This window comes from Ursus maritimus (genome assembly GCF_017311325.1).
Source record: "Ursus maritimus isolate PB19 chromosome X unlocalized genomic scaffold, ASM1731132v1 scaffold_X1, whole genome shotgun sequence".
NCBI lineage: Eukaryota > Metazoa > Chordata > Mammalia > Carnivora > Ursidae > Ursus > Ursus maritimus.
The window spans coordinates 113,953,667-113,977,698 of record NW_024423319.1 but is presented as its reverse complement, the minus strand read 5'-3'; the positions used below and the strand labels follow the sequence as shown (position 1 = coordinate 113,977,698).

Genomic DNA, 24,032 nt, shown 5'->3' with positions numbered 1-24,032 from the left:
TCTGTAGACAGCAAATGGATGGGTCATTTCTTTTATCCAATCTGCAACCCTGTGGTGTTTATGGGAGCATTTGTCAGCTTAACATTAAGACGAGTACTGAGAGATATGATTTTAATGATGCCATGTTGCCAGTAAAGTCTTTGTTTGTATTGGCTGTGACTTTCTGTTCTGTATCACTCTTGGGGCCTTTTTACTTTTATAGAACCCTGTAATATCTCTCCGTAGGGCTGGTTTCATGGTTACAAAATTGGTTAGTGACTGGCGATTCTGAAATGTCTTTATTTCTCCATCAATTCTGAATGACAGCCTTGCTGGATAAAGGATCCTTGGCTGCATGTTTTTCTCTGAAAGAGCTTTAAAAATGCCCAATCCTTTCTCTCATTCCAGGTCTGTGTAGACAGGTCTGACGTAATTCTGATGCCTTTGCCTTGGACGTGAGAAATTTCTTTGCCCTGGCCGCTTCAATACTGTATCCTTGATCTAATATTTGCGAATTGCACTATGACGGACGCGCTGTAGGTTTGTCGTGGTTGAGCTTGAGGGGTCCTTCTGCCTCTTGGACATGAATGTTTGTTTCCCTTGCTAGATTAGGGAAGTTTTCAGCTACAATTTGTTCAAATATCTTTTCTAGACCTCTGTTTTTCTCCACCCTCGGGATGCCGATGATTCTGACATTGGAATGTTTCATTGAGTCAGTAATCTCCCGTAACCTACATTCCTGAGCGTGGATTTTTTTGAGTCCAGATTCTATTTTAGCTTTTTCTTCTACTAACCCATCCTCCAATTCGCTGATACGTTCTTCTGCCTCATTCACTCTGGCCGTCAGAGCCTCTAGTTTTGACTGCATTTGGCTCATAGAATTTTTAATTTCTGCCAGATTCGCTCTCATTTCCGCCCTTAGAGATTCTATATTCTCATTAATATTTTCGTTAATACTTTTTTCAAGTCTACACATCATCTTGACCATTGTTACTCTGAATTCCATTTCTGATAATTTGGTTATATCCATATCCATTTGCTCTGTGGCAGAGGCCACAGACTCATTGTCTTTTCTTTGCTGGGGGGGATTTCTCCTTCTCGTCATTCTGATGAGGAGAGGTTGGGGTGTCCAGAGCCCAAATTAGACCGGGACCCAGGCCGTGCGCCCTTGTTTTATAGGGATCTTAGGGATGTGGGTTTCTTTATTTTTCAGCCTGCCGTCTGGGGGAGGGGTCTGCCGCGCCGATACTCAGGCAACCCTGTTTGGGTAGAGTCTCCGTGTCCCCTGCGAGGGGGGATGGTGATGGGCACACTGTGAGCCGGTATTTCCAGGCTTTTGTTCTCTGGCGGCTTTCCCTGGTGGTCTGCTGTGCCTCTTCTGAGAGTCAGAGCAGCAGTGGCCGAATCTCAGCCTCTGTCTCAGAACAGAGGGATCGCGGACCGTTCTCCACTGATGTTCTGGCCACTTTAACTCTGTTACCATTGGTGCTGCTCAACCCTGCAGTGTCCCGGGATGTGCGCCCCACACCCGGTGTCCCAGCCCTCACTTCCAGGGCTGGCGCGTCTCTGTCCTTTGTGTTTCTAACACCGCCAGCCACCAGCCGCCCCCGTGCGCTCTGGAGCTCCCGGTCTCAGTCTGGGTCCAGTGAGCACACCGGAGCTCCGTTTCAGTCTGGTGACGCGTGCTCCCGGCTCACGGTCTCAGTCTGCTCTCTCGAAGGTGCCGGTCCGCAAGTCCGCCTGCTCTCCCGTGTAGGTGGCTACCGCTTCCCGGCGCCCGAACGTGGCAGCTCCCTCCCCCTTCCGTTATCTTTCGATATCTGTGAGCGGTTTCACGGCTCCCCGCTTCCTACCTCAATACTCAGCGCTGGAGATGTTCATTTGTAGAGATCCAGATGTATCTTCCTGCGTCTCAGGCTGGTTCCGTGGTTGTTCAGGCTGGTCTGGTACCTATCCAGCTCAACTCAGGGGACCAGCTGAAAAAGGGGTCCCCTACTCCTCCGCCATCTTAACTCCTCCTCAGGATTATTTTTTTTAATTTGAAGGTATTCTGTTGCTAAGTATCTAATCCAACACCCTTGTTTTACCAATGAGGAAGTGACTTCTTTCGGCAAGTTAGGTGAGGTAAAATAATGGAGTGCATAAATAGGACTGCTAGGCCAAGAATCAAAGCTCTTGACTTCTATTTCAATGCTATCGTCTCCTACCCCACATTAATTCTTCATTTGCTCCAACTCAAGTCCAAAGGCACAAACAAATACAATTCCAAAGGCATGTCATTTTGGAACCAACCTTTTTGGGGCTCATTTTTCAAAGAACTATTGGAGGAAGAAGGTAAGATCTAAGATGAGAGCATAAAGTATCTTCAAATTTTGCAAATGTCTGAAAAGACTGTTTAAATTCAGGGTGCAAAAACTGACTTTCAATTCAAGGCGCAGAAATGTCAATATCGATTTGATAGTTTTACATAGCATATGTCGCTAATATAGCATATCTACTTTCTGAAAAATTTTACTATCCCAGGGATGAAAGGGTTGAAGAGAACCATTAAGGTCATTAAGTCAACTTTCCTACCTTCAGGCAACCTGTTGAGAACTCATTCTTGTTTTAAAGACCATCAGAGAAGGAGACTTTATTTTCTCCCGTTGAATCCTATAATAAGTTACTCTAGCATTATGCAGAAATTCTTGCTGATATAACTTAAATAACAGTTGCTACAACTTAAATCAGTAGCTTTTCCCTACATTTGTTAACATGATAAACAAATGGTTACCATTTGGGGAAGAATGGAGGGAATTACCTCACTGTTTTTACTTTCATACATTTTAGTCCCACTAGATTTGGTAGACATATGCTTGGTCAGCAACACTATGTGGCTAATTTAATTTTACAGTGTGTTCCACTTCGCACCAAGATGTTCTTTAGCTCTCAGTTTTCACTTTGCTGTACACTTTGGGGCTCCTACTCGGAAACTTATGATGCTGAATGCTGTCCTGGTTTTTTCCGATACTATAGTATACAAGTAAAACACTCTTGGGCTTGAGTCTCTGGCCTCAGAGCTTGCTGAATGACCTAGGGAAACTTGTTACTCTCTGAACTTCTATTTCTTCAGCTTTGAAAAATAGATGATTTTGTTAAGACCATTAGTAGAGTACAATATATGTTACATAGATACAGGTCAAAAGTGGTATTGCCATATACTCTAGGGTCCTTGGTATTTTCTTGTAATTTAATGATTGTGCTTTCTGGTCCCGGCTCTAAGACAAAGAGTAAGCTGATCAAGATAGATCCCTACAAATTCCAGGCATTAAGGATAGGATGGACCCACTCCTTGAGTGTGACCCTATAGAGTAGGGGTTCTTAACCTGAAGGTTAGGTGAAAACTCCAGGAGGTCCTTGAATCTCCCTAAACTGTATGCATATTTCCTGTACTGGGGTATTCAGCTCTTCTGTTTATTTGTTTGTTTAGAGGAAAAGGTCCTTAAGGAAGCTCTGATCCTCCAACTGCTAACAATTCTGCTTTAAGATTTATTGCATGCCTCCCAAATGGATATACCTGAGGCAAAGTTGGTAAGGAAATATTGTTTGCCTTCAGTGTCTTCTTATTTGACTGACCAAGTACCTAGGTGTTCTATGCTACCCTCCAACTACAGAGAGTCCTGCAAACCATAAATAATTATGGGATTGCTCCTCCACAACAGTACCCCTTATCACCAAGATATCTGCTCCCTCTCATCATCAAACGTTATCTGACCTGAAACTTATTCTTTTATGGTATTGGAGGTGATTTGCTTGTTAATCTCTTTTGATTCAATTCATGAGTCTAGGTGTGGAGGATTCAGTGTTCTACCTTCCCAGTAGTACTTGAGTTGTAATAGAGAACTCTTGGGGATTGACATGCTTCTCCCTCTGATGATAGATTAAGGCACCACTGAGAGTAGGTGGAGTGTAGATTTCTAGACAGACATCCAACGGAGCTCCCCAAATAATCCTGTCTAATGACCGACTCTACCCACACACATAAAAGGCCAACTTTTCTCACATAACCTCCTATCCTTGACTCATCCGGAGCTTGATGCAAGAACTTCAAAAGAGTCTAACTTTAGTTACAGAATGATTTTTATGGCATAGGAAAAAAGAAAATTCTCTATTTAGATGTCAGAGCTGAAAATAAAATGCACAGTGAACTTAGACCTGCCTAAATGTTACCAATGGTGATACTTGGATTATCTTACTCTCAATTTTGATGAGACATGTAAGCCCACATTTTCTGTTAGAAGGCAACTATAAAAGCTGTGATTTCTTGTCTCTGTGCATATTTGAACCATATTTATCTTTATATCCTATAATCCAGGCAAAATTACATTCTCATTTTCCAATTCTGTGTCCAAATCCTCATTAGTTTTGTGACTTGACTTAATGCAGTAATTAATGACTGTAACATAAGCGCCCACATCAGAATTAAGCAGTGAGTCTTCAGAGAAGTGCTGGGAAATGCCATGGAAACCACTATTCCATTCTTCCTAGAGTTAAGCAAGGATGGGAGGGTGGGAAGCAGTGGTCCTCAAAAAAGACCCCACTGACGGTACAAGTTTTAGAGTTCAGAAACTGTGTTCTGTATATGACAGACTCTCATAAAGTGCTGGAAAGCTCTGTCAAGCTTTTGACTGGGTTCAGAACTTCACATATACTCACGGGCATAATACTGGTTCAAACACAACAGTGCTAGGATTTTACTGTTGTTTGGAGGAAAAGAGGGAATTGTGCAAATGAAATACATGGCAGCTGGCATGAGCACTTGTCCCTGACCGTTTACCTGATTGGACTAGCAATAGCAACCAGTAGATTTTCCTCCTTTTGGAGGTAACTTTCCACTGCATTAACATTCATCAGAGTTTGCTCTGAGGGTGATGGTGCAAAGAACAGAATACTGAGAAGGTAGCTCAGGGCATCAGGAACTCCACACTTGCTTGCATCATTTACTGTATCCTCCAGGCTCAGAGAACTGCTTCTGTAACCCCATCAGTCATTCTGAGTCTTAGTTTCCTCATTCATAACATGAGATTGAACTAGAAAAATTAGATAAAATCTGAGGCTCCTTGTAGCTCTATCATACATCTATAACTCAAAATGATCTCCTTCCCAAACCATAAAATTCCCTCTGGATGAGGAAATACGAGTGAGTCCTTTGTGTCCCTTACGGCTTGGGAGTAAGCAAGAGAGGATTCTGAAGTTTAAGGTGCCTATCTCAAACAACATTTGGATCTTTGAATCTTTCTCTCACAAGTTAAATATCCAACTCTTGAGAACTGGAACCTGATTTTGGAGGGAAGGCAGGAAATACTGAACTACCTGTAGTTTAAGAGGCAGCCTTGTGTTCAACATATAGTTTTCATAATGACAAATACTCAATACTAAACTCCCTATTGAGAAATTTCCCAATTGCAAATTAGATCATTTATACCCTCTGATTCACTCAGCAGGAGTATCCATGAGATATTATTTTAGAATGTATACATGAATTATGGGTTTACATACTTTTAGACAATTATACAAAGATGGTTGGCTGGGACAATTATTAACTAGATATGTAGGCTAAAGGAAATTACATGGTATATTTGAGGCAGCAGAGTCGAAGGGCTAGTCTGCTATTACTCATTACTTGAATTTTCTTGTGGCAGGAAGCCAAAGGAAATTCAGAGGTCCTAGTGAGCCTGTTCAACTCATGTCGACATGGGCCTCTGCCTGGTCCATAGTGCTGCCTTCGAAAGCCTCCCTGGATGGCATCAATCCCAAAATAAATACATATAATATCACCATGGCTCTTATGAGACACATGAATTACTTTAGCACATTCTCATAGCACATAATCCAAAAGAAAGGCAATCCATTTTAAAATGGGGAAAAAAATTTTTACATCCTCAAAGCTCAGCAGTTTCTCCAACAAGTCTATCTTTGCTTGTGGCATTTTAAATTACAAACCAACATCTTTACTGAAGAGAATACAACATTTATCACTGGACAGTCATTGAAAGACAATTAAGGACATATGTAATTATGTAAAGTTCTACACATGACACACACTCAGAGTAAGGCCAGCCCATATCTATCTGATTGATGGTTCCTTTCAAAGGACAATAAAACAAATGCTTTATTTGATGTTTCATTTTAGTAGGGATATTTTGCTAAATTTGAGCACTTAGATGAAAAAAAGCAATAAGTGAGGTGGGGATTACAGACAGAATGCTATGGAGATGGGGAAGATGTTAGTTCTGAGATCAGTTCTGAGATTTAGGAAGACTCGGATTCGAATCCAATCTTACTAAGTGACCATGAGAAGTCATTTAACCTTTCATTGATCTGCAGTTTTTCTCAGTTCCAGATTCATACTAAATGTTCAATGAATGTCATAATAACCCTGAGGTGGCTGTAGGATAAAAGGGAGGAAAGAGGGGAAACAGCTCTCCCTATTCCCCCAAACCCATACACATGGACATTTCTTTATTCAGTACCTATTACACTCAGGCTCCACTCGCCTTCCATACCTGTTTCGAGCAGACGGATATCCTCTTTGCCCTAGGTTTCCTCCCTTTGGGATGCATTTGGCTCATAACAGAAGTGATAGTTACATCTTCTTTCAGATAATGGCTCAGGTCTCCTCTTTAGCTGCTTGTTAAGAGTAAACTGAGGAATTGTGCTGGATTTCAAAGTGGTACCTAGTCAAGGATGGAGCACCCTACCATCTAACCATCTCTGTTCTAGCTCCAGCCTTTGCCACCAGAAACAGTGGCAAGTACTCTCCACCAGTTATCACAATAGAAGTCTTAATGAAGTAAAACACCAACAAAGTACCACAATTTTTCTCTCTGCTGTTAGCAGATACAAAGTTACTTTGGTTATCTTAAAACCCTAGGTACAGTTCACAAGCATTTGTTCCCTTTCTCTTTTGCCAAAAGTAAAATAAAACCAAACAAAATGTTAAGACTTATTATACAGTACTTTTAGATACAGAATGACTAAGAAAATTGCACACAGTGCTCTTAGACATCCAGTGACCATGGACAAGACAGTTTTCATTATTCTAATGTGCAGACTTAATAACATTTTATCTTGATGAATATCTGGGTATATAAATAAACACTAGATACGAAATGACTTTGAAATGTAAAATGTAACTAAAATGTGAACAGTATTAGTTGAGTCTTTGGTACTTTGAGCTCTTCTTTCTGGTGGTGTCCAATCTAGCCCTCTCCTATTCAACACCTTCAAAACATTTTTGTTCAGGAAATATCAAAGCATTTGGAAAAGTTTTAGCCACAGATTTATCAGTTGCTCTCCAAGTTGAATCCAATCCATATTTGGACTTAATTAACATGGGCCAACCATATGTGTGCACATTTTTCTGAAAGGACCAGGCACAGATGGGAACAGATATTGTATTTTTGTCCTTCCCAGCTAGTATTGCTTAATGCATATGGGTATTTTCTGTGATGCCTTTATAATGTTTAGTAAACATTGACCTTCCTAGTCAGCCACTCACATTTTAGTCAAGGGAGAGGACTAGAACAGCCAATGAACCAACAGTGATGTGATGCATCTCCTTCAAATCCCATAGTCAACAGTGAAAAAAAAGGTCTTATATTTCTTTGAAATTAATTGAGAGGAGAGAGTCTAACCATACAGTTTAGATCCAATGTAGGGTTTAGGTTCAGCCCTAGACAGTATTGAAAAAATTATTTCTCTCTGGTGCCCTAGCCATGCTGTTTTGAGCCATGTTTTCCATCCAGCTTCATCCTTCCGTTTAATACTCTCGATATCAAAGTCTGCTCTTGGGGATGTTGGTAAGGAATCTGAGAATCCATCAACTCATATACACAAAGGAGGAAATGACTAACAGTACTTAAAACCCTATTCTTTTCCTAGATTTGCATCTTAACAGTCATGGGAGTCTTTAGCTAAATGTCTGCTAGTTAATTATATGTAGCAGCTAAGAGTTAGAAGGTGTTTGAACAAGGATATGCATTGGGATCTTTCTGGAACTCCTAATAATTTACATACCATGAATTTTCAATCTTTACTTATATGGAAAGCCTTTCTAGGTGCAGCCACAGCTGTGCTTGCCCATAGATTAGGGGAATAGCTCAGGGCTAGAGTGAGCAGGACCCTCGTCTATGCTTTATATGTTGAGTGAGTTCAAAGCAACCATTTAATTACAAAGCTTTCAGAAGATGAGTTTAAAAATTTCATTCCTTGCCTGCCTTGCCAAAGTTGGACCAATTATTTTTGTTCTTCATAGATCAAGATCCTTTTGTGGGTACCTTGGGTTTTGATTTAGGAGCATCAAATGATTATTACAAGTCTACTTCCCTGATACACTCAAAGGGCCCTCTCAGGATCTAGGTCTGTAAGGGTCGGTTATCTGTTCTACCCAACCAGTGGGAGCACTTATCTAGGCTGCAAGGGAGTAATTAAAAGCCTTTTACTTAACTCAGTTCAGTTATGTCTGATTGACATAATCTGGAAAGATTCTTTAAATGGGGATTTGGAAACAATTTTAAGAAGTTGAAGAATAAATGCACAACTCTTGAGATACATTCCACTAAAAATATATATAATCAATATATATTATCATGTAATATGTAAATAACAATAACATTAAACTATGATCTCCTTCAAGAGAGAAACTGTTATTTCAAGTGTCTGATATGCACAGCGCCCAGTAAATACTTGTCAAAAATTGCTGAATGGATATGCTAGATTACAACCCGGGTGCAGTTCTGTTTAACACTAATACCTTCTCACTGAGGACCTGGTCCTCCTCTGTGCTCTGTCCTCCTTCCTGACCAGTACCATGAGATTTTTAAAATTTATAGCTGAGGTTCATCCAATGCATGTTATAGCCACCTCCCCAACTTCCTTTGAAATTTCTCGGTGGCTGATTTTCTAGTCCAGAGACCAGGGACAGTGCCCTGATATACTGCCACTGCCCTGAGTAGAGTTCCATTGCCTACGTTTGCACATTTGTGTGTTTTAATAGACATGGATTTGGTTTCCTCTTTGCTGTACCTGAAAACTGTCCTCCTATCCTTATTAGCAGCTATCCCAGGTTCCTGGTCACATCCACCATATTCTTTTTTTTAAAAAATTTATTTTTTTGAGAGAGAGGAGACAGACAGAGAGAGAGAGAGAGATCAGGGGGAGGGGCAGAGGGAGAGGGAAGAGGAAGAGAATCTCAAGAAGACTCCCCACTGAGCACAGAGCCTGATGTGGGGCTCGAGTCCATGACAGACTGAGCCACCCAGGTGCCCCCACACCCACCATATTCTTGGTTGCCAAGAACTAACCTTGGTTTCACTGCCATGATTTTACCAACATGTCTCTCTACTGTGACTGAGGATCATGATTAACACCTCTTGTCTTACAACTCCTGGTACAATCACTTAAAACCTTACTTGGGCTTAATTGTCCTGCCCTGGTTTCAAGTAGAAAGTAATATTTCCCAAAGAGAGTGCTAACATTACTGAAAAATTGCAGACCTCTTTCTCAACCTTCCTATTTCCCTTTTGAAATTTTCCCTTGTAATCTGTCATGTTGACAGTAAAGTCATCCATTGAGGCATGCCGAAGTAGTGGTTCTCAAAATGTGCTCCAGGACAGCAACATCAGTATTACCTGTCTGTTCATCAAGAGGGCCTGAGAACCTGCATTCAGACGCCCTTCAGATGACACTTAATGCCCATCGGAGTTTAAAATGCACGATGATAAAGGGTTTCCTGATAAGACAACCAGCCTGGCAGTGTCTTTTAATCCACCGACTCCCTAACTCTTCCCTCCCCTCTCCCCATCTGTGGCTTGTATTAATGATGTACTTTTAACTTGACTTCTAACTTGCCCCAAGCTACTTTCACTTAAGGTCTCGGTGGATTCAGATGATACTCTTGTTTGATACTTGATGAATCCTGTCAAATATCCCTGGCATTAGAATGTCACATGGTTCAGAAATTTCAAAGTACAACTGAGAGGAGAGATTCAACAAACCTACATTGTATCATAAGGCTGTCCTTATGTTCTTGGGAAAAGAGTGGATTGTGTTCTAGGATGTTGGAGGACAAAGCCCAATGGGGGCAATAAATATGTCACCTATATACCCAGATAGCCAGAAAGTTCCTATTTTAAGAAGCATTATTACTTGCATTTAAAGTTTCATTATATTCAAGAATGCAAATTCACCTATAAGAAGAAATCCTTTCAGCTGGTCACCTTCACTTACAGTTTAGAATCATAAAAATTTTGAACAGGATAGGATTGTGGGTGGAGAACGACCCTAGAGATTTAGTCAAGCTCAAATAGCTCTTCATGTGTAAGCTGAGTCTACCACCTAGGTCCCTGGATCCCCAGTCAATGACACTTCTACTCTGTGAAGCTACCAGCAGAGGCTAGACTTTTTAAAAGAATAGATCATGAGAAATCTGGATTCCTGAAGAAGAATGAAAGGGGTATCCCTGAGTAGGTACAAGGCAACTAAGGTGTCTACAACCCACTCTGTTGATTTTGCAGACAAAAGAGGATGATAAACTAGTAAGATTTTTTTTTCTAAGGAGAAAATGTAGTAGAGTGGAAAATAAATAAATGGATCTGACACCAATTAAAGTTGGGTTCAAATCTAACTTTGGTCACTTAATGGTTTTGTAGCTTTGGGAAAATGGCTTAACCTCTGAGCTTCAATTTGCTTATCTCAAAAACAAAGAGAACAGTGCCTTATATGATGGTATCCCATGACTGTAAAATAATAGAGTGCTTGACCTACAGCAGTTGCTCAGAGAATTATGATTATTAATACTATCATGGTCATCACTTAATTTTTTTTCCTTATTAAGTATTTTAATGCTAAAAAAACCTCACCATAGGTCCCGTCCCCTCAGCGGGGTTTTGCAGTGTGCTACACAGAGTGTGCTAAATGTGGTCCCTAACAGAGGAACAATAGTAATATACCAGAGACTCTCTTGCTTCTCCTGAAAAACACAAAAGTATCCCTTTGTCCTTCCTCTCCAAACAAGACAGTCTACTGGAACCATTAGAATCAACTCTCCCAAAATAGTACACTAGCAGTCTTTGCTTCAGGCAAGCAGATCACTCATTAAAATTTGTATTTCTACCTGAAAATTCGTTTTCTCTTGAAATGGCTTTTTTCTCCCCTTAATAATCTTTCACTGGGAATGAACTCCCAATTCTAACACTGAGTTCCTCATGAACCAGTAGTTGCTTCAAGAGTCAGGGAGCTTTCTGCCCACCATAACAACGGAAAGTTAAATGATTAATTTGCATCTCTCTAGCTATGTGAGAACAGTCCTGGCTGTGGACCCAGCTATCTGTCCAAGGCTCAAGGACAGGTGGACTGAGCTTACTGACTATCCTTCAGCTTGAGCTGCCTCACTTCTAGTAAGACCAGGTAGCAACTTACAGAAGGGGCAAGCAAGCTTTGCTGGCTTCCCTTGCCTGTCTTGTAATTTGGCAATACCCTCTGGGCTCTGGTGACCAGGTTCCTTTCTTCTAAATCCATAATCCTTTCCCATTTCCACAGCTTTAGGATGCTGATTCATTTATTTGTTCCACAAATATTTACTGAATACCTACTCTGTGCCAGGCACTGTTTTAGATGGTAAAAAAGAGAGTCCCAGGCTTTGTGGATCTTGCATTGTAATAGCAGAGAGATGCATGTAAGGGTAACTGAAACAGTTTACAATATCTGCTTCTATCAGTCATTTAAACTTTGAGTAAGATATAAACCCAAGAGCTGGTTTTGTGGGCAAGGTGAACTGAACAGGAGAGTCACAAGAAAGGGACGTGAGATTTGGGGAGACTGAATCCCATGCTTCATTTTATTTTTTTGCCTTTAAAATAGAAATGGGTGCTCAGCCTTCTTACTCTCAGTAAAGTAACAGGGCCCCTGTAAGGGAACTTTATTCTTTACCTTGTGCAAACAGGAGCAAGGCTACCCTGAATGCATGCATGTCAACCGCAATAACAGTATAATGCTTCAGGAAATGAGTTCTTAAAAAAAAAAAAAAAGGAAGATGGGTAGCCTCAGCTCAGTGCCTTCGGGTGCAATGGCCTTAATATTTTAGATCACAGGGAAGAAGAGAGCATATCTGACATGCTGTAGGCAGTACCAGCTAGTGAAAAGTCTGAGTTTCAATTAAAATATTTAATTCTGTAAGACCTACCAAAATAGATGGAGAGCCAGAGTAAGAGAGATAAAAATCATTCATGTTCTAGTATAATGTTGTGTCAGTCTTATTTGGTGCAATTTCTACATCTCAGTAGAGATGGCCAAAATAATATCAAGCTAATTCCCCACCTCCCCAAAACTCACATTTTTTAAAAATAAAAAATAGCTTAAAAATAAAAGCAGTGCAGTGGTAGTTCGTTTTGAAGATTCTTTCCAGGGAAGAGAGCACAAAGGAAGCTCTGGGGTGATGGATATATTCTCAATCTGGACCTGGGTGCTTTTTAGATAGGTGGATAAAGATGTAAAATGTCATCATGCTGTAACTTAAGATTTGTATGTTTTTACTGTGTTTAATGTTTACTCCAATGAAAAAGGAAAAAATAAGTAGAGGGTAAGTCTGAATTTTAGGCCTGCAGATATGTAGTAAATAAGACATCATAAATTATGGGCTCTGTGACCCATGAAGGGATTGATTAGGTCTTTACAATCTTTTCCCATTTGCTCAGCTAATGACATGATTTAGCAAACTACCAGTCGTTAACTTTTCTCCTTGTATCAGTGCCCACTGGATTCCAATACAAAACCTATCAAGAAAGGAAATTAGAAAAACAAATGAGGAAGAAGGAAAATACTGGCTGAGTTCTCAGCTGAGACAGAATTCAGAGATAGTTTCATGCTTGTTGGGAATTTCCCTCAGTGGGGTTTTCCATACTGTTCGTAGTTTTGACCCTAAGAATTCTGGGTCCCTATAGGATTGTGAGATCTTCCACAAAGGCAGAAATAATTGTGTGTGAGGCCTCTTCTCCCTAAATAAATGTAAAAATTTCACTTCACAAAAGAATCATATTCAGCAACCCTATGATTAAGAAAATTAAAATTGGGTTGTTTCCAATAGCAAACGAAATACAGTTGGATTACATGTTGCATTTTTTTAAAGCTGTATTCATTTCCGCTATTATTCTCTAACTTCGCAAAACTTTTCAAAATCATGATGAAATTTCCAGTTTCTGGTTTTTCGCTTAAATTATGCACATACCTCTTGATTGTTTCTGTCTGATGAACATGTTTTTTTATTTGATGAAAATATTTCCATTTTAAAAAATAGAAGACGATAAATAGATTCTCACTGTGTTAATAACAAAACCCATATCTGTAGATCCTGCTGAGGTCTTTTCCCCCTCAATAAAGTGCCAGGTTTTAAAAAGTTTTGATTACTAGAAATTTCCATTTTGATTCTTTTACTCTGCCCTTAAAAATTTCATGCCATTAATCTCAGCAATATTGTGTGTTCCAAAAAATAAAGTTTTTGTGGTAGGAAAAAAATCTAAATATCTGTATCTCCATTTATATCTATCTCTAAATGAACTCCACTATCGAAAAAAATTACAAGTTCCGTCTAAAATGTTATTTTTAAGTCAGTTGTTTAGAACTCAAAGCTATTTTTTTTTCTTTAAAAACATGGTATTTGTGTTCTCAGAACAGCCCACAGAAGCTAGGTAATTTGTTTAGCAATGAAGGTGAAATATTGTATGTTTATGGCACAATTTTAATAATAAAAAAAGCAAAAGATTACTGAATAAGACAGAATTTTATAATTTTACCTTTCAGCTATTGTTTGAAGACAGGCATGTTTAATCATGTGAAGATGGACATCTTCAAATAAATTATACTTGTCAACACAGATAATGCTGAATAAAGATGAATCATCCCACCAAACAGAAATACTTACTTTTAACACAGTGTTGTGTTTATTTCCAAGATTGAAAACTCTTTTTTACATAATTGAGATTACAATGCACCGTTTTATATCTTGCTTTTCCCAATCATTCTTGTATTTTAACAATTTTGAAGACTGTCAGCATAGATTCTTCACCTAATCTCACTTCAAATCCCAAACATTTTTTTCTTTAACATAAGTGTGCCACACTTTTTGTTTTGTCTTGGCTTATGTGGGATGTATAAAATGAAGCAGAGAAAGGAAAGAGAAGGGAACCAGGAGAGGAGAACAAGAATGAGCATGACAGTAAGAAAAGTTTAGGTAACCGTACAAACATCAGAGGGTTCTATGCATATAAAAGATGTCTGCAAGAAAATGAACAAAATCTGGAGCAGCGAACTTTAGAATAACAGGGATGCTAAGGTTAGAGCTAAATGGGAATAAACATCATTTTATCCTATCCCATCCTTTGAAAAATAGATGAATGTTTATTGAGTTTAAGGTCTTGCTTAGGGGACAGAGAGTGTTTGAGGAAATATTGGGAAGGGAACCTAGATCTGTTGATTCTCAATTTCCTTCCTTACATTTCTGGGTATAGAAAAACTGAAGAGGAAGAGGTGTGCACCATCTCCTTGAGGAATAAACAAAGAAATGGTGGAGAAGAGATAGCAGCTCAGTCAATATCCTGATAAAAGTCATGGTCAGAGCTGGCTGACGCTCTGAAAAGTTACGGAAAGAGGAAAGGAGGAACAGAGTAGCCTCTCTTTGGTGCGGAGAGGTGGAGACTATGTATAAGCTACTGTTCTTAAATGTTTTTTTCAACTCAAACATTACTTGCTCCAGATTTGTCAAAATTCTAGAATAAGTGCTATAATATATTGTGAACCTATCCATGTGGATTAGCAAATGAAGAGTTAAGCATTTGCCCATTTGATGGCAGGAGAATCAATGCTTATCACATCATTTACTGTCCTTGAAGCAAAGTCCACCTGTCCCAAACTGCAACTCTAAAATAGTATAGACTTTATGTCTTTTGGACATCAGTGTGGGTAAGAGCCTATTGTTGTCATATGATACTATTTCTCAGTGCTCTTGTTGATTCTAGAATAAACTTGAGATCACTGAGGTGGGAATCAGAGGCTGGAAGATGGGAAATAGAGTAAGGGGTTATAACGAAATTCTATAATATTCTTAACATGTAACAATAACTACTTGTTCACTTGAAAAATAGCATTGCCCTGCGTGGAGCTTAGATTTCATTATATGAATCAGTGTCACTTTGTTTAATGCCAAACTTATTGTTGACTTTTTTCCCCAAGAATCAGACCTTGCAGAACTAAAACTTGTTTTTAATTTTTTTCTTTGCTAAGACTCACCTTGACCTTATCCTGTCCCATGGACTTGAAGAATTTTCCAATGGATGTCCAGACTTGTACAATGCAGCTGGAGAGTTGTAAGTCCCCCCCTCCCAGTTGAAATGACTGCCTGCTTGTTTTAACCGATGACCTGGTTCTTTAAGTGTGTCATTAAGAAGAAAGGACCCATAAGACTCATTCTCTACCTATTACCAACTCCCAAGGCCCTAATGGAAGGACAAGCAAGCGTGCATGTCTCATACACAGGCAATCCTTCAAGTAAAATGCCAAATAACTCACCCTTCCTCAAAAAACAAACCCGATTTAGTAGCTTTTATTTGAAATGAAAATGTCTCCTGGGAAAATTAAGATTATTAGTCATTCAATCTCTAAAATGAATCACTCTCTCATCAGAAAATTGTATTTCTTTCTATCTTATGCTCATATAGACCATCACCCCAAAAGAATTTTGGCAGGAAGGGATAATTGATTTGAGGACGAGGAACAGGGACCTTAGCCAGAGGAGGATGCAAGAACAGGGGGGCCAGAGATGATATGGAAGAAAAAGCATTTCCTGTAGATGGGCAGTGGATCCACAAAGGCATGGGGAAGGAAATAGAAAAATGCCATCTTCTTTGTCCCCTTTATGCCCTAGCTCTGATGTCACTGAAATCTTTGACATGTGCCATACGTTGCTGATGCCTCCAAGGTAATGGGATTTTTAGGCAAGAGACATGAAAAATTTTTTGGCTTGTTCTGTCACTTTCTCTGTTTGTAAAGTGGAGAGAATAATAAGCAATACTGACCTACAGGGATGTTAGGAGATTTAATGAGGCAAGGGCAAGCAAATACTTTAAACTTCTTGGTTTAGAAAAAGAATAAAGATAAAAAGATGCATCAACTATTATTGAAAAAGAGGCAGTGACAGGGTTTCCTTCTGATCACTTAAAATCACTGTAGATTTCCCTTGAAACTCCCTACAGAAATAAGCAAAATAATGAAATGTCTTTGTTTTAAGAAGTTGTCAGGGACAAAATGAGAATTTCTGATTTACAATAGACTTTATGTATTTATTTTTTTCCCTATTGCCCCTTCTTTTGAGAAGAAAGTGGAGAAAAACATTTTCTTATATAATGGTTCCTTCTTTGTGTCTCCTCTACTGCTCCAAACTCTCTCCTGCCTCAACCCAACATTTATTTTCTCTGTAAAACAGCAAGCATAGCTGTCATCTGGGGCTCCTCCAAGACTTAAAAAACTCCAATTAGTAAATATGCTTGGTCCTTGCAGGCCCTAGAAGTACTGAAACCAAAGCAGCCACAAAGTGTTCACCATAATTTGAATGGGAAGGGTGGGAATTATTCCATCCTTTCTTACTCTCATATTACTTACTTCCTCCTTCCCCATCTCTTTCTCGTCTGTCTGCCCCAGTGGGGGGGCTTCAGGATGGCTGACAACAACTGTTATTGTGGTGGCCAGTAAGAAGTTGACCAGATAAGAATATGGGATGACACGGATATGGGGATATAAGCTTCTCGACTTGGTTGGAGACACCCAACAAGTACTCATGCAGTGTTGCAGTGCAAGAGACAGGGTTGGCCATTCTCTTTGTGGAACATCAATGCTTGTACAGGCTCCTCTTTGTAATTCCCTGCTTTCCATGTTTTATTTTTTGGCTTTGAATAGAAAAGGTGGCTCAAACAAAGAGGAAAGTAGATTCCAATTAACTTTGTCATTGATTTCTGGGTACCTTTGGTGAGTCACTATCTTGCAGTAAACAAGAATCTACAAACTCAATACATATGCTGAAGTTATTGGCCCACCAAGACCTCACATAATACCCCTTGTCCTCCTCACTCTCATTTTAGAGTTCAAATATCACAAAGAGGGAAGGGAGAGAAATGATGCCTGAAGGAATAGCAGCCTTCATTTCTGGGGTACAGAAAGATCCAGAAGCACTTAACAGATACTGACCTAGTTAGCAGGAGCTTGGAAACTAAGAGCTAACTCTGGCTTACTAAACTGATAACAATCTTACTTTGGATGATTCAGTCATGTAACAATATGACCTTACATTATGGAGAGTCTGTTTTACTTCATATTAATCATTGTGACGAGTGGGCCCAGTTAGCAAGATACTAGCACAAATGAATATTCTCATTTGTATTATTCCACAACTTCCTTTTAGGTTGCCTGCTTACACCTTCCCCACTTGGTAAAATAATAGAGGATTGACCATAAGAACTTTAATATAAGCTTTCCTTTTTAAATTTACATTTAATTAGCTAACATATAATACATCATTACTTTTTAACGTAGTGTTCAATGATTCATTAGTTTCATGTAACACCCAGGGCTCATCACATCATGTGCCCTCCTTAATGCCCATCACCCAGTTACCCCATCCCCCCACTCACCTCCCTTTCTGCAACCCTCAGTTTGTTTCCTGGAGTCAAGAGTCTCTCATGGTTTGTCTCTGTCTCTGATTTCTTCCCATTCAGTTTTCCCTCCCTCTCCCTACGATCCTAACATAAGCTTTCTGAAAACAAAGCTAATATACCCAAAAGAGGGTCCAAGTTTGCAATGGAAGTGTTTTAAGCAGGACTGTGATGAATTCATTCTCATTTAATAAAAAAGAAGAATGCTTTTCATTTGAAATACTAAGACTAGTGCCGTGAATTGGATTGTCTTACTGGATTGTCACAGACACAGCTCTTTCAAGTAAAGACGACCTTTAAAGGATTTTTATGCTTATTTACTTGTTTGTTCTTCAGAAAGATTAGTAAATAAAGAGAGCAGAAGAAAATGGACTTTATAGATTCCATTCTCCCATTACATGGAAAAAACTCATTCAGAAATACCTTGCTCTCTTCAATTTCTTTGGCTCCAATGACATGTAGTTGTCATGATAATTATAGCTCCTTTACTAAAAATGATCTTGAATTGATTGAGCACGTATCTGCTTTAGATGGTTTCCTTGTTTGTTCTTTACATTGCTAGGCTTTCGAGCTTTCTTGGAAAGATGCATTTAATTTTTCACTATGATTTGTTTACTCCAGTTGGGTACACGATGAATGACCTGATATTTGAGTGGTTAAGCGATGGTCCAGTTCAAGTTGCTGAAGGATTGACCCTGCCTCAGTTTATTTTGAAAGAAGAGAAAGAACTTGGCTACTGCACGAAACACTATAACACTGGTAAGTTTACTTTCAGCTGCTAAACCCAAGTGGGCTCTATCTGCAGCATGGACTATATATCACATCACCTTAATTGCTATGTCTTTACCAAGAAAATAGAGCTACAAGGCACAGAACTGGGCTCAAAACCCCCTTTACAGATAAGATGCCTGGACCCTCTGGAATAAGTCAGTGAGCACAACAGATAATTTCTCCAAAATGGAGAGAGAAGGAAAAAGATTTGGGACTCTTTTGCTGTTCCCTTGCTGACCATGTGCTGTCAGATGAGTCTGAGGAAATGCGTACGAGAGCTTGTATATAGCGCAGGAAATGTATAAATTCTGGCCCATTCCTGGCATCCACTCTTGCCATTGGATCTTCAGATCAGTTTGTACTCTCTGACTTAGTGGAAGAGAGGAATAACCACACAGGTCTTTGTAAACTCAGAAATAAAGTTGCTGTGCTCTCCAGTCCCTGACAGTGATAAGAATTTGGATGAAAACCAGCTGGTGAGAATTCATCTGGCTCTCAATTCATGCACTGTCAGTAATGCTGATAGACACATGGGTCAGGGGGAAAATATGAGGTGGCAGTAACAAGTGGGCATATGTTGTTACCTGGAAGATCATGCCTGCCCAGTAAAGTTTATGGCTTTTCCTATGAATGTCACAGTCCTTGATACCACACAAGCTGATCATGGAGAGGCAAGCTAGACAGGATGGATTATTCAGTGACTGCTCCAGGTCCCCTGCTAAATAGAATGTTCGTGAGCACTTATTTCGAAAGTCAATAGTGCTTCTTATGAAGTGACCAAAACCTGATTCCAAGGTGTTTTTCCTGACCAAGAGGAATCCAACCCTATCTCTCATAATTTGTGTGGACAAAGCCAAATTACCTTCCAGGGTTCTGTCTCCAAACCAATTAAGGAGGAAGAAAAGTGGCAAGGTGCAGGAACATCAGTCTCTTAATAGTATGTTAGAAGTTTTAATATCTTTGTAGGTACTTTTTTTATAAGTAATGTAACACTGTAAACAGATTCTAGGAATATTCTAAATATCCTCAAGCAATTACCCAGAAAGCTAGGAAACTGTTACAATGACTAGATTATATGCATGGCATATACAAATGTACATTTTTCTCTTCCTATGGATAGCACAAAGATAGATACATAATTATCTAAATACTTTGAAAGTCCCATGAGGATGTTACTATTTTCAGCTGTCGCATGTGTTCTATATTATATGCTATACTTACATACTGCAGGTTACGTACTGTATGTTATATATTACATAATATAACCTCACAAAATGTGACTATTTCTACTGGTCAGTTTCTGACAGTCTTGCAAATTCTGAAGCTCTGTCTAAATAATCAAACTACAAGCACAGATTCAGAAAATCAAATATGCCACATGGTTTGGTCCAGGGACTCTTTTTTTTTTTTTTTTAAGTAGGCTCATGCAGAGCTTGAACTCACAACCGTGAGATCAAGACCTGAGCTGAGATCAAGAGTCAGATGCTTAACCGTCTGAACCACCCAGACACTCCTTACTCTTTAGATCACTCATTCTCACAACTGTTAATTTCATTACTGGTTGAGTTGAAAAAGAGTTGAATTGGTTATGTAGGGTGAGCATTTTGTGCAATCTTCCAAATCCACCTGTAATACTCTTAAAAACTAAACAGTGGGGGGCTAGAATGGGAAAGATAAATTTGAATTGGATTTTAAATCATTATTTCCCTCTTTCAGGAAAGTTTACCTGCATCGAGGTTAAGTTTCACCTGGAACGCCAGATGGGATACTATTTGATCCAGATGTACATCCCCAGTCTATTGATAGTCATTTTGTCCTGGGTCTCCTTTTGGATAAACATGGATGCAGCCCCTGCTAGGGTTGCACTGGGCATCACCACCGTCTTAACAATGACCACCCAGAGTTCAGGTTCCAGGGCATCTCTGCCAAAGGTAAGAAGTCTCACTTGACAACAAGTGACGGGGGGCTGGGGGGGCGGTTTGTCAAAGGTCTTGTGGACTGGAGAATTCTGTGAAGACAGAAATATTTGCCATCCTGTGGTACGGTTGGAGGTACAATGCAATAAGAGAATGAAGAGCTGGGTTTGAGAGAATTAGAGCTCTGAGGACATGCGGGACCTTCCTAATCAGATCAATTAGGGGAGAGGGGAATCAGGGTTGAGAGAGAAGAGGAATGAGTGGAGGTGGTAACGTGGCTCAAGAATTATGTCTTAGAAGTCCTTGAGTGCTTTTGACCTCATGCTGTTCGTGAGCCATGAAGCTTGCCGGAATTAGAGTAAGATAGATACAACTTATGCTGTATTGTCAAGTATTTATTGGTGAGGCTATTGTGATACTTATGCTCAGTGAAGTCATTTACAGTAATAAAAGTCTGAATTAAGCTCCTGGAAATTTACACAGAAAAGCCATGTCAATGAGTATATGTGCGAAATAAATATAAATATTAGAGTGCAGCAAAGCAGATACATGAATCTTTGCCATTCCTTAATTTGCCTTAATGGCTGATACACAATTATTTTCAAGTGACATAGTTATCTAGAGAAGGAACAGTGGAGTCTTCCAAGATGTTGAAAATTCTGACAACCATGGAAGGTGGACATAGAAGCATGAGATGGATTAACAGGTACACATAGACATTTTGTAGCTCTTCAAATAATAATCCATAATAGCTGTATAATTTATTTTTATGTAAGGGCAGGCCATCTATATTTGTAAATATTGCTTAAGCAAACAATGATAAATGTCCTGTTTGTGAAATGTCCCAGCACCCCAGAAGTGTGCCTATGTGTCTTTCCTTTTCGATGAGTACATTGAGCCGCTGGCTTCAATTTTCCAGGAGTGTGAGTTCAATTTAGTATTCACTGAACGCTGTCTCATACTGGTTGAGCAGTCTCTCCAAAACCTAGTTCCAACAAATAATTGAGGTATAATCCCCTATCTTTGCTGGCTTGAGCTTATGTTCAGTTGTGCTGCATTTGACATGAGATATGTTAGATCATGTTCCACATTATCTCCTGTGTTGGAAGATAAGATGACATATGGAGGAGGTCTGTGGCTATACTGGAGATGGACTGAATACTGGGGAAATTGTCATATAAACTTTCCAACTTCTGTGCCTCCAAATATAAATATTAGATTTGTATGCTAATAGAGAAAAGGATAGATCCCTCTGATACTTTTTAATTTTCTAGAATAACATATAGTACAAAATACTTGTGCTGCATTTCTATTGAAATTCAGATATCAGAAATACTAACAGCTTTCTTTTCAGCTATGTAATCACAAATCAATTTTACCTAATAAAAATTCTAATCCACTGTGTGCCCCAATCCAAACAGGTTCATTTGCTTATGCCTTCTTAGTTACTAGTTATAGCCATCACTGCATGCTATGCCATTAAACCTCAGGATGCACAAAACATGTAGTTTATAATTTAATAGATAGCCAAAGTATTGGTAATAAATTGTAAGCAGATAATATCAAAAAAGAAGACATTTATAGCCTCCAAACTCCCATTGCTATGAAAAAAGTTGTCATTTAATTTCAAAATGGGAGTTTTTTAAAAATAAATTTGTTATTCATTCTTGTTAGCTATTATGTTTCTACATCAATGGTCAAAACTATTGCTAAATAAATGGTCACTGATCAGTGATCTTTGTCTGTAGAGGCAATCAGGAACTCAGATAAACTAAAAGATAGTATAATCAAAAGTCATTTTATACTTGGCTCTGAACTCATAGCGGTTATCCTTTTGCCATCAGCAGGTTTATCTTCCTACGTATGTTTTTCTTAGGCTATTATTAAACATGGTTGGCTCTCAACTGACTGTGGGGAGATGTGACTCATATGGATAACAGTGAGAAAGGAAAATGGGATAAAAAGTGAGTCACGGAAAATAAAGAATTGACCATACACTTACACACACACACACACACACACACACACACACACACACACGTACTCATTTTAATTTATAAACACTGTAGTCCCCAAGCAGATGCCCCACTATGCTGATTTTATAGTTGTTCCAGAGGCTATAGCAATGCCCTTTACAGACGAGGCATGCACCTTGAAGTTTAAAAATAAGACATGCTTGTTATAGAAAAATAGAAGATATAGAAAATATCATTAACATGAACTACCCAATAAATAACTGTTGTTAAGACTTTGGTGTATTTTCTTCCAGCCTTTTTTCTATGCACACTTGTAGGCAAACCCACACACATGCACACACAGAAAATTGGATCAAACCATCTAAAAAGACAGTTATATACTATCTGCCATTTCCATAGCATTAAAAATCTATCATGAACATAATTTGCAATGACATAATAATCTGTCTGGTATATTAGTCATCATTAATCTTACTATCTTGGATATTTAGGATTTTATCATTTGCTTTTCTAAGTGTGATCATTATAAATATATTTCTATATGAGCACTTCAGTCTCATAACCAATTTAATGCTCTTTCCCTCCCTTGCCCCCAGCCCAGGCCTAAATTTGGCTTGAAGGTGTCCGGCGAGGTGGACATGTTGTCTGTTCTTACCCTTGCTTTTCACAGTTCTTACCCTTGCTTTTCCAATTCTCTTCCCCACTCCTGTTTCTTGCTTCTCTACTGTTAAGGGCTGAGGGTGAAAGAGGGGATGGAAGAAAGTTGTACAAGACTGACACTATTGTATTTGAACTCTTGCCTTCTCTAATGGCAAGCCTCCAAATGCTGGCTTTCTTGACGGTTGAACTTGAGTTCCTTGGTAATTCCTGGGGATCCTGAACACTACACCATTCCTGGATGAATAATGCAATCTCTGGCTGGCGTTTTATGATCTCCTCTTATCTATCACCTCCTAGCAGCATATCCCATACAACTTCTTACTTCCAGGGTCTCCTTACTTAAGTAGATAGCCCTCCTGGTTGACATGTTTTCAAGATGATTCACATTTATCTTCCACACCATTTATTTGGACCACCAAGAACATGTATTCATTGTCTTGCTAAATAGTGGAAATGCAACTTAACTGTCAATGCACCTGCTTTCACCCTACCATCTTGGGTATTCTAGCTAGCCTACTGCCTTCAGAATTTATCCAGGTGAGAAACAAGTATTGGTGTTCCTTTTTTCATACAAAACCCAAACTACTGAGGATACATAACAAGTTCTCCTAATAACACCTTTACTCTCTGATCCAGGAGCAACCTGTTGGAATTTCAGTAGCTCAGCAGATACATGACATGTGCAGGAGATGCCAGTCTCTTTTCTTACCAGAGTGGGGGTAAACCATTTTCTCCTCATCTTTAGGAGAATAGGGAAAAGGCCACAGCAACTGTCAATATCCACAAATCCCATTATTTCAATTAATTCTTTTCAAATGTCTAGTCTTCTGTAAGGGTACAGGGTATGGGGTGTAATGGTCACTAAATAGCATTTGCTTTCTTCTAGCAAGTCCTGTATCCTTCATGCATATGTGTAGTCTCCCTTCAGAGTGAAGCTTTAGTTGACATTCTGAGACAAGAATATCCTATTCCCATACTGTTACACTTATGAATAA

The 24,032-nt window shown here is 39.2% G+C and overlaps 1 protein-coding gene and 1 long non-coding RNA gene across 4 annotated transcripts in view; one reads left to right on the top strand and one right to left on the bottom strand.

Annotated features, from left to right (window-relative positions):
- The window catches only part of LOC103668112, a 252,416-nt gene that overhangs the window by 53,277 nt on the left and 175,107 nt on the right, over positions 1-24,032 (bottom strand). The window lies entirely within an intron of this gene.
- The window catches only part of GLRA2 (glycine receptor alpha 2), a 199,141-nt gene that overhangs the window by 83,916 nt on the left and 91,193 nt on the right, over positions 1-24,032 (top strand). For all 3 annotated transcript variants that reach the window (XM_008696382.1, XM_008696381.1, XM_040634260.1), the window contains 3 exons: positions 15,295-15,377; positions 18,336-18,473; positions 20,202-20,416. In XM_008696382.1, the coding sequence (XP_008694604.1) occupies positions 15,295-15,377; positions 18,336-18,473; positions 20,202-20,416 (436 nt within the window). The remainder of the gene's footprint in view (positions 1-15,294; positions 15,378-18,335; positions 18,474-20,201; positions 20,417-24,032) is intronic.